This window comes from Capricornis sumatraensis, chromosome 7 (genome assembly GCF_032405125.1).
Source record: "Capricornis sumatraensis isolate serow.1 chromosome 7, serow.2, whole genome shotgun sequence".
NCBI lineage: Eukaryota > Metazoa > Chordata > Mammalia > Artiodactyla > Bovidae > Capricornis > Capricornis sumatraensis.
The window spans coordinates 118,586,045-118,597,500 of record NC_091075.1 but is presented as its reverse complement, the minus strand read 5'-3'; the positions used below and the strand labels follow the sequence as shown (position 1 = coordinate 118,597,500).

Below are 11,456 nucleotides of genomic sequence, written 5' to 3'. Positions count from 1 at the left end.
CCGACTCAATGGACATGAGTTTGGGTGAACTCCAGGAGTTGGTGATGGACAGGGAGGCCTGGCGTGCTGTGGTTCATGGGGTCACAAAGAGTTGGACACGCCTGAGCAACTGAACTGAACTGAAAGAGCCCAAAATATATCAAGAGTTAAAGCATTACGCAAATAAACAAAAATTACAGCACAGAAAATTCTCTGAGTTGCAAATGAATCAGTGCAGTTCACTTCCAATAAGGCATGCTGGTAATGAAGTCTCATTTGGGCAGAACCTTGCAAATGCAGCCATCGCGCTACTCAAGAGACGTACACGGAGGAGTGAAGGCAAAGGTTAGGTAGAGGACGAAGCCGGGAGACACTGTTTCTGGAAACTGGAGCTAAACCTGAATGCAGCCTGATCCCTTGTCAGCCGCGTCACTTGCCAATCGTTTTCTCCCGTTTTGTGGGATGTCTTCTTATGTATGTTCTGCCTTTCGGCCAGGCCTCACAGCATGTGGGTCTCAGTTCCCCGACCCAACCAGGGATCGAACCTGCACCCCCGTACCAGTGTCGTGGCCACTGGGCCAGCAGGGAAGTCCCGGCTGCTTTTGTTCATGGCTGCTTTGCTGTGCAAAAGCTTCTGCATTTAATGAGGTCACATTTGTTTATCTTTGGTTTTATTTCCACGACTTTAGCAGATGGATTCATGAAGATGTGGCTGCAATCCATGTCAGTGTCCTGCCTGCTTTACTCTGGGTTTTACAGGGTGCAGGCTCACATTTAGGCCTTCACTCCCGTTCGAGTTTATTTCTGTGTGTGGCGGTAAAGGATGTCCTAGTTTATTTTTTTACCTTGTAGTCGTCCAGTCTTCCCGTTTGTAAAAGACACGGTCCTTCCTCTACTGCAGAGCACTGTCTTCTTCATCGCAGATTAGTTGACCACAGGTGCGTGGGTTTATTTCTTGGCTTTCTTTCATGTTCCTTTGATCTGAATTTCTGTTCTTGAGCCAGCACCATACTGTTTTGATTACTGTAGCTTTGCAGCACAGTCTGAAGTCAGGGAGCCTGATTCTTCCAGCTATTTTTCTTTGCTTTGGCAAGAAAGATTGCTTTGGCTATTCAGGGTCTTTTGTGTCTCCATATAAACTTTAAAGATTTTTTTCATGTAGTTCTGTGAAAAAGGGTAATTGATAGGGATGGCACTGAGTCTGTAGACTGCCTTGGGTACAGGGGTATACCAAGTGACTGGACATAAGGATTTTACATTTACTTAATAGAAATTTAAAAAATGTTTATATATTCTTGACCAGAATAAAATAATAATAAAAATATCTATTTTGTCATTTAGCTTTATGTTTTCTGTGCTTGAAACTGCAAAGATTTCCACTAGTTGGTAGAAATAAAGAGACAATTGACATTAATGAATTGGATTTTGACAAATAATTGCCTTGAGGAGTCTTAAACTTTATTTGTTCAGTTCAGTCCAGTTGCTCAGTCATGTCTGACTCTGCGACCCCATGGACTGCAGCATGCCAGGCTTCCCCGTCCATCGCCAACTCTCAGAGCTCACTCAGACTCATGTTGATCAAGTCAGTGATGCCATCCAACCGCCTCATCCTCTGTTGACCCCTTCTCCTCCTGCCTTCCTTCAGTCTTTCCCACCATCAGGGTCTTCCTGATGAGTCAGCTCTTCCCATCAGGTGGCCAAAGTATTGGAGCTTCAGCTTCAGCATCAGGCCTTCCAATGAATATTTCAGACTGATTTCCTTTAGGATTGACTGGCTGGATCTCCTTGAAGTCCAAGGGACTCTCAAGAGTCTTCTCCAACACCACAGTTCAAAAGCATCAATTCTTCAGTGCTCAGCTTTCTTTATGGTCCACCCCTCACATCCATACATGACTATTGGGAAAACCATAGCTTTGACTAGATGGACCTTTGTCAGCAAAGTAATGTCTCTGCTTTTGAATATGCTATCTAGGTTGTCCATAGCTTTTCTTCCAAGGAGCAAGGGTCTTTTAATTTCATGGCTGCAGTCACCATATGCAGTGATTTGGGAGCCCAAGAAAATAAAGTCTGACACTGTTTCCACTGTTTCCCCATCTATTTGCCATGAAGTGATGGGACTAGATGCCATGATCTTCGTTTTCTGAATGTTGAGCTTTAAGCCAACTTTTTCACTCTCCTCTTTCACTTTCATCAAAAGGCTCTTTAGTTGTTCTTTGCTTTCTGCCATAAGGGTGGTGTCATCTGCATATCTGAGGTTATTGATATTTCTCCCGGCAATCTTGATTCCAGCTTGTGCTTCATCCAGACTGGCATTTCACATGATGTACTCTGTATATAAGTTAAATAAGCAGGGTGACAATATACAGCCTTGATGTACTCCTTTCCCAATTTGCAATCAGCCTGTTGTTCCATGTCCAGTTCTAACTGTTGCTTCTTCACCTGCATACAGATTCTCAGGAGGCAGGTCAGGTGGTCTGATATTCTCATCTCTTTAAGAGTTCTCCACAGAACAATAGGAAGGAAGCTCCGCGGGACTGGGCTGAGTTAGCAGAGCGTCCTGGTCTACATGGCCGCGGAGCTGAGGCCAGAGAGGCGGACACACGGACAGACGACAGACGGAGGACGCGCTGGCCACTGGACCCCACTGCCCACTCTTCTCCCTGCTGCCCGCACCTGGAGGATGAGCCCAGCCTTCAGGGCCATGGACATGGAGCCCCGTGACAAGGGCATCCTGCTGGAGCCCTTTGTCCACCAGGTCGGGGGGCACTCCTGCGTGCTCCGTTTCAACGAGACAACCCTGTGCAAGCCCCTGGTCCCCAGGGAGCACCGGTTCTACGAGACTCTCCCAGCTGAGATGTGCAAATTCACTCCCCAGTACAAAGGACAGAGCCAAAGGTCCCTTGTTAGCTGGCTGCCCTTGCCCCCATTTTTTCCCTGGTTCTTTCCCACCACAGGAAAGTGTGGTCCCCTGAATTCCCCACCCCAAGTCCTCTGCGCCCAGAGCCGGGTACCACCTCAGAAGCGTCGTCTCTCTAAGCACGCATTCCCTTGCAGCGAGCGAGCAAGCGGGCAGGCAGCAAGAACTGAGCAAATTGAGTGACCCCAGGCCACAGAGGCCTGGGAGGAAAGGTGTTCAGCCAGTCGGTTTCAAGGCACTCGTCGGCACCTGCTGAAACCCTCCCACCCGACAGCCCCTCCTCAAAGACTGTCTCATTACCCATGGCAGGTTCTGGAGGCTCGGGGAGAGCTGCTTTCAAGGCCACTACACCCCTGTGCTCCCAGCCCACCCCCGTGTGCCTTGTGTTCATCTTGTTCTCTTGCGACATGAGACTGCAAAGACCAATAGAGGAATACATCTGAGAAGGACCGAAGGCTGGGGTGCCCACCGTGTGGGGGCTCAAGAAGCCTTTGCCAGGGTGTCTTGTGCTGTGTGGTTTGCTTTGTCTGCTCCTTTACTTTGTTTTGCTTGCCCAGTCTTCCCTTACCCTCGGACGCTTCTTACCTCTCAGGCAAATCGCTGCTCAGGCTCTGCTTTAAAGCAAGCCTCAAGGCCGTCGGAGATTCTGTTTAAGGGAGTAAAAAAAATCCCACGAGATTTAAAAAGCAAATGTCCTCATGTCTCTCTCGGGATTAGAAGAATTACATAAAAATTAATAAACATTTTCAATGATAAAAATAAAAAGAGTTTTCCAGTTTGTTGTGGTCCACAAAGTCAAAGGCTTTGGCATAGTCAGTATTCATTTGTCATGTCTATGAAACTATTCTTATTTTACTAGAAAAAAATTCACCTCTAAGCTCTATTAAGTTAAAAAAGATTTTGGATAAATATGTATTCAGTTCAGCTCAGTTCAGTCGCTTAGTCGTGTCCGACTCTTTGCGACTCCATGAATCGCAGCACGCCAGGCCTCCCTGTCCATGACCAACTCCTGGAGTTCACTCAGACTCGCGTACATCGAGTCTGTAATGCCATCCAGCCATCTCATCCTCTGTCGTCCCCTTCTTCTCCTGCCCCCAATCCCTCCCAGCATCAGAGTCTTTTCCAATGAGTCAACTCTTTGCATGAGGTGGCCGAAGTACTGGAGTTTCAGCTTTAGCATCATTCCTTCCAAAGAAATCCCAGGGTTGATCTCCTTCAGAATGCACTGGTTGGATCTCCTTGCAGTCCAAGGGACCCTCAAGAGTCTTCTCCAACACCACAGTTCAAACGCATCAATTCTTCGGCGCTCAGCCTTCTTCACAGTCCAACTCTCACATCCATACATGACCACTGGAAAAACCATAGCCTTGACTAGACAGACCTTAGTTGGCAAAGTAGTTTCTGCTTTTGAATATGCTATCTAGGTTGGTCATAACTTTTCTTCCAAGGAGTAAGCGTCTTTTAATTTCATGGCTGCAGTCACCATCTGCAGTGATTTTGGAGCCCAAAAAAATAGTCTGACACTGTTTCCACTGTTTCCCCATCTATTTCCCATGAAGTGATGGGACCGGATGCCATGATCTTCGTTTTCTGAATGTTGAACTTTAAGCCAACTTTTTCACTCTCCTCTTTTACTTTCATCAAGAGGCTTTTTAGTTCTTCTTCACTTTGTGCCATAAGGGTGGTGTAGAAAACGTTATTTGATTTCTACAGGTACTTAGACAAAATGAGATGTACTCAAATAAATACATGTTTAATCAAATGCATAGTACTATCCATAGCACCAGGCCAGCTGGCAACCTTGAAATCACCCTGGAAAATCTTTCTCCTCCAGAGTTTCTCAAATGCTTTCAGTGGCATTACTGAACACTGAAACAACAATGTAAATTTAAGTCTTGTCTTGCTCAGTCGTGTCTGATTCTTTGTGATCTGTAGCCCGCCAGGCTCCTCTCTGTCCATGGAATTCTCCAGGCAAGGATACTGGAATGGGTTATTATTTCCTTCCCCAGGGGATTTTTCCCGACCCAGGGATTGAACCAAGGACTCCCACATTGCAGGCAGGTTCTCCACTGTCTGAGCCACCAGGAAAGCCAAATTTAACTCAGGTGAACTCAGTTTCACATCTAGTTTAAAGGTATATGAGTTGCAGTAAGAAGCTAAGCCACAGTCACAAAAGACCCACCAATACAATGGCCTAACAACAAGTTTATCTCTCTCTCCTGTTCTGAGGTGAGTGGTCTCAGTTGGTGGAGTAATTGTCTCATGAAGACAGTCTGGACTTGGGGTCCCTCTAGTATGCTGGGCCACAGTCCTCTAGGACGCTTGTCATTTGCAGGATGGAATGGAGTCGTTTCAGGTTCTAACTGGAGGAAAGGGAAGAGACTAGCTAGGAAGCAAGTCAGATGTCTTCAGGCCTACGCTGGCACTGGCGCACCCTGCAGATAGGAAGCTGCTTCTTGGCCACACCTGACTGCAGGGACACTGAGCCACGTACGTCATCTGATGGTGTGCTTCTGAAGAGAAGGATGGACTCTGGCGTGCTGGACGATGAGTAATGAATACCATGAGAATGGTTACCTTTGAGCAGGAAGAGGATTTTAATTCAGAAGGAAATTTTGAGATGTTGGCAGAGTAAGCAGTAGTCACATGGTGCTCTCTTTGTATTAATTCATTGAGCTGTATTTTAAGTTTCTGCATCTTTTTTTTGTTGTTGTTTATTTTACCACAGAGGGTTTTAAAATAAACGCTAACTTTGCTGCAAGAGGATACACACCGTCCAGTCTTTACTGGACGTGTATACCTCAGTTGGTCTAGCAGATCAGAAAATTAGATCCCAAAGTGACACAGAACACTGTTTGGTTTTACTTAATATAATTTTGTAAAAACAAATATTAATAGTTTATCTCCATTGATTTCTGAGTTCAATTTTGATATTTATTTGGTATGAGATGGGCATTCAGAAATGAAATTCTGATTTACAATATCTTACTTACAAAGGAGAAGGATTTTACACAACAGCTCAGCATGTGGCAAGAGTCCAGGAATCAACTCAGGTTCAGCATCAGTTATCAATAACCCATCAGCAATCCAACTTTCAGAGTTATGTGAAATAATGAAACTGGTGGGACTCTGTGGCAGACAGACTCCAAGGTGGTCCCATGACCCCCATCGTCCAGTATTCATGCCCTTGTGTAACCCCCTGAGAGTGGGTGGACTTCTAACCAAAAGAATACAGCAACAGCGACAGAATGTTTGTGATTACCTTACATAAGACTGTAATGTCACTCTCTTGCACTCTTTGAAAAAGTAAGCTGCCATAATGCAAAGCTGACTGAGGAGAGAACCATGTGGAAATTAACCGAGGGTGGCTTCTAGCCAACAGTCACCAAGAACCTGAGACCCTCCCCTAAGAGTCTACCACCATGTAAACTTACCAGCAAATGCTTCCCCATTTCAGGGCTCAGATGAGCCTCCAGCCCTGACTGATACCCGCACAGTAGCCCTGCACAGGACCCAGCTGAGCTATGCTCAGGCTCACGACCCACAGAAACTATGAAATAGCAAATGTGTGTTAGGTCACTGAGTTCACAGTAAGTGTTACACAGCAACAGACACAAAACCTTTGTGAAAATTCTACTCTTTTTCCAAATCCAAGAAAACTGGACAGAAAAGTAATGCCTTATCATCTCAATAAGTTTATGAAAACTAGGATTTAGCGAGGTATTTTAAGAGCATGGCAAGACAGTTCACGAGATGGGCTGACTGTGATACATTTTTCTCGACAGAGACTCACATTATAGCTTCCAGAGGCGTTTTATTGTTCTCACCAGTTTTCGAAGGAAGGGGCATTTCAGTTCTGTCGAGCGCACACGGCTCTTTCACTTTGGAGAGCAAGTGTACAGAGTAAAGGAGAGAGCTGTCTCTCTGACGTTTGGTGCTTATTCACTCCCCAAGCACCAACACTCCCCCTAAAACACTCTCACTGGCTGGGCACGTAGTCCACACCCCCAGACTCTTACCGGCTCACCAGTGGCGTCTGTAAAGAGCAGCAACAGACGCGTGGCTATCAACAGGTGGGAATGTTACGAGTGCCTTCCTATAATCAGCAGACTACACTTACAACAGCTTTTGTGCTGTTTCTCAATTATTTCATCTCCACGAAATTAATTATATCTCACTCACTTATTACCTACGCCGTAGAAGCAGAAAACAAATTATTGGCCCATATTTACAATTTTAAATAAAAATTGCTTTGTTATTACAAACCCTGGTATTTCAACCATTTCAGTCACACTTGTGAGGATACGCCAGCGCTTTCACTTTTGCATCACGTCATAAACACATATCACAGACCCACTGAACTTTGCCATGTTAAGAGTGTATATACACATACACAGTGGCATAATATACATACTGTCAAGAACACTTCTCTCCTCCACCATGAACTACAAGCAAATACAGGTTCAATGACCCAAGAGCTAAAGAGCCCACTTGGATGGGCACTATGAAAGAGCCCCTCTCTTTTGAGGTTACTTGAACATCTGGTCCAGATTTTAAGGGAATGTCTGGCAGAAATGCCTGAAACAAGGAAGGGTGTGTTACATTTTAAAAGCAGTAAGGGCTAAGAAAATGTAAAATTCAGTGAGCAGAAGCTCAGTCATCACTGGATGAGAGTAAAGCAAGGGGGAGCTGGGCTCCCTTCATTTGTAGGCAGAAACTTCCCTGCACAACATGAAGTTCTATAAAACACTCTGCTACATTTCATTTTCTGAAAATTAAGGAGAAACCTCACTAAAATGGGAGCTTCCCTCATAGCTGAGTTGATAAAGAATCCATCTGCAAAACAGGAGACCCCGTTTCGATTCCTGGGTCGGGAAGATCTGCTGGAGAAGGGATAGGCTACCCACCCCAGTATTCTTGGGCTTTCCTTGTGGTTCAGCTGGTAAAGAATCCGCCTGCAATGCGGGAGACCTGGGTTCGATCCCTGGGCTGGGAAGACCCCCTAAAGATAGGAAACACTCTCCAGTGTTCTGGCCTGGAGAGTCCCAGGGACTGTATAGTTTCCTGCAGTCAGAGTCCAAGGCAACTAGGCGACTTTCACTTTCACTGAAATAGAGTTGGGAGGCCAGAAGGGGGAGCTCCTGAGCAGTGCCACTAAAAACCAGTCACAGGAAGAACCAGTCACAGGTCCCCACAGGAAGACATGTGCCTAGCATCTTCTCCTACCAGAGAAGGCAATGGCACCCCACTCCAGTACTCTTGCCTGGAAAATCCCATGGACAGAGGAGCCTGGTGGGCTGCAGTCCACAGGGTCACGAAGAGTCGGACACGACTAAGCGACTTCACTTTCACTTTTCACTTTCATGCATTGGAGAGGGAAATGGCAACCCACTCCAGTGTTCTTGCCTGGAGAATCCCAGGGACGGGGAGCCTGGCGGGTTGCCGTCTGTGAGGTTGTACAGAGTCAGACACGACTGAAGCGATTTAGCAGCAGCAGCATCTCCTACAAGGAGTCACCACCCCAGCAACTCAGGCAGAAACCGTCCCCACTCTGAACTCTCACTTTCCTCCAGTGGACTTTGGTTCAGAACAACCCCTCCCGACATCCACCTTTTTCTCTATGAAACGACGTGCTTCTCCTTTGTTAGACCTGCCTTCGGCCTTTGTATTGCATATTTGTCCAAAACTGCTATTCTCGAGCAAACTCATTTTTGCTAGTAAAAGAACTTTTATTTTTAAGGTCAATGATTTTCAAAACTTGGTCTTAAGAATAATTCAAGGTAACAAAAAACATGAAGGTTCATAAAAATTACTCACTCTTTTCACTCTCTCTCCAGCTCTCAGATTCCACTGAACCACCTGAATGCATAGCAGACATAATCTTCTGCGCAGCACTGGACAGTGGCATCTTACAGAGGTCAGAGCCTACAAACGCCTCATAAGTTTCCATTTTCATAGAATCCTAAATGTAAGATAAACATAATACCCACATATTAATTTTGAGACTTCAAAATAAAAACTAAGTCCTGTAAAAGTTTTTATGCCAAGACATTCATGAAAATTACTATACTCACCACTATACCAAATAGCTGTCAACTGTCCTCATGATACAGATAGGATAGTTAAGAAGAAAACAAACCATTCAGAGGCTCCATTGGGAATTATGGCAACACCATATGGTAGGAATATATCGGCATCTCCTAGTTAACCAACTTTGAAGCAAGCAGTCTACTCAAATATTTCCTACTTCCTGAGGTTTGAAACAAACCGTGGTTATAGTCTTCAAACATACAAATCTAGTAACATAATTACTTTTAACTGACTTAAGCTATTATGACAGACGCATAACCTGACATCCCTTCACTTGCCTGGCTCAATGATCCTGGCCCCCTGGGCCCAGCAGATGAAGGCCTAGAAGGGGCAGTCCAAACCATCAGGGAGCTGTTCATACATCTAACGTATCTGGCACTAATCTAAACAGAATTTGCTGTCCCATGAATCGAAAAGCAGGTGACATTTTTCTGCATTACTGAAGAAAAATTTCAAGTAAATTCTTGATTCCAAGGTAGGGCAGAGGGGGAAAAAAAGGAACAAAAGAAAGGTCACTTGTGAGGCGTGAATAGCAAAGTCTTAGATGAAATTTATTGCTACAGATTTTTCAAGCATATTAAAGTATATTTAATAAATACAAAGTGCTAAATGACACACCAATATAGTAACAGTCAAAACATACTTGTTCGATGAACTATAGAAACTGTCAAGGCCCATCTGTCACCTAAACATACCCATTTTCTGACGGCTACACCTAAAAGAATCCTCTATAGAACCACTTAAAATGTATAGATGTTAATAGGCATTCCACAATAACAAGCAGGTAACACATTCTTGGAGCAGTAATACTTCTTGAAAGTAGTGTCTAAATCTCTTGCCTCCATAAAGCTTACTTAGTATGTAACACAGGCCACATATAAACCAGGCCATCAAGAAACATGTCATGTAATAACTGATAAATAGGTTCAGTTCAGTTCAGTTCAGTCGCTCAGTCGTGTCCGACTCTTTGTGACCCCATGAATCGCAGCACACCAGGCCTCCCTGTCCATCACCATCTCCCGAAGTTCACTCAGACTCACGTCCATCGAGTCCGTGATGCCATCCAGCCATCTCATCCTCGGTCGTCCCCTTCTCCTCCTGCCCCCAATTCCTCCCAGCATCAAAGTCTTTTCCAATGAGTCAACTCTTCTCATGAGGTGGCCAAAGTACTGGAGCTTCAGCTTTAGCATCATTCCTTCCAAAGAAATCCCAGGGTTGATCTCCTTCAGAATGGACTGGTTGGATCTCCTTGCAGTCCAAGGGACCCTCAAGAGTCTTCTCCAACACCACAGTTCAAAAGCATCAATTCTTCGGCGCTCAGCCTTCTTCACAGTCCAACTCTCACATCCATACATGACCACAGGAAAAACCATAGCCTTGACTAGACGGACCTTAGTTGGCTTTTGAATATACTATCTAGGTTGGTCATAACTTTTCTTCCAAGGAGTAAGCGTCTTTTAATTTCATGGCTGCAGTCACCATCTGCAGTGATTTTGGAGCCCAAAAAAATAAAGTCTGACACTGTTTCCACTGTTTCCCCATCTATTTCCCGTGAAGTGATGGGACCAGATGCCATGATCTTCGTTTTCTGAATGTTGAGCTTTAATCCAACTTTTTCACTCTCCTCTTTCACTTTCATCAAGAGGCTTTTTAGTTCCTCTTCACTTTCTGCCATAAGGGTGGTATCATCTGCATACCTGAGGTTATTGATATTTCTCCCAGCAATCTTGATTCCAGCTTGTGCTTCTTCCAGTCCAGCGTTTCTCATGATGTACTCTGCATAGAAGTTAAATAAGCAGGGTGACAAGATATAGCCTTGACGTACTCCTTTCCCTATTTGGAACCAGTCTGTTGTTCCATGTCCAGTCCTAACTGTTGCTTCCTGACCTGCATACAGATTTCTCAAGAGGCAGGTCAGGTGGTCTGGTATTCCCATCTCTTTCAGAATTTTGCACAGTTTATTGTGATCCACACAGTCAAAGGCTTTGGCATAGTCAATAAAGCAGAAATAGATGTTTTTCTGGAACTCTCTTGCTTTTTCCATGATCCAGCGGATGTTGGCAATTTGATCTCTGGTTCCTCTGCCTTTTCTAAAACCAGCTTGAACATCAGGGAGTTCACGGTTCACGTATTGCTGAAGCCTGGCTTGGAGAATTTTGAGCATTACTTTACCAGCATGTGAGATGAGTGCAATTGTGAGGTAGTTTGAGCATTCTTTGGCATTGCTTTTCTTTGGGATTGGAATGAAAACTGACCTTTTCCAGTCCTGGGGCCACTGCTGAATTTTCCAAATTTGCTGGCATATTGAGTGCAGCACTTTCACAGCAGCATCTTTCAGGATTTGAAACAGCTCAACTGGAATTCCATCACCTTCACTAGCTTTGTTTGTAGTGATGCTTTCTAAGGCCCACTTGACTTCACATTCCAAGATGTCTGGCTCTAGATGAGTGATCACATCATCATGATTATC

General features: G+C 44.8%; 1 protein-coding gene across 1 annotated transcript in view; it reads right to left on the bottom strand.

Moving 5' to 3' along the window:
* POLN (DNA polymerase nu) overlaps positions 1-8,846 on the bottom strand; it is a 142,448-nt gene extending 133,602 nt beyond the window's left edge. The window contains exon 1 of the mRNA XM_068974993.1: positions 8,714-8,846. Within this exon, the coding sequence (XP_068831094.1) occupies positions 8,714-8,846 (133 nt within the window). The remainder of the gene's footprint in view (positions 1-8,713) is intronic.
* Between the last annotated feature and the right edge of the window lie 2,610 nt (positions 8,847-11,456).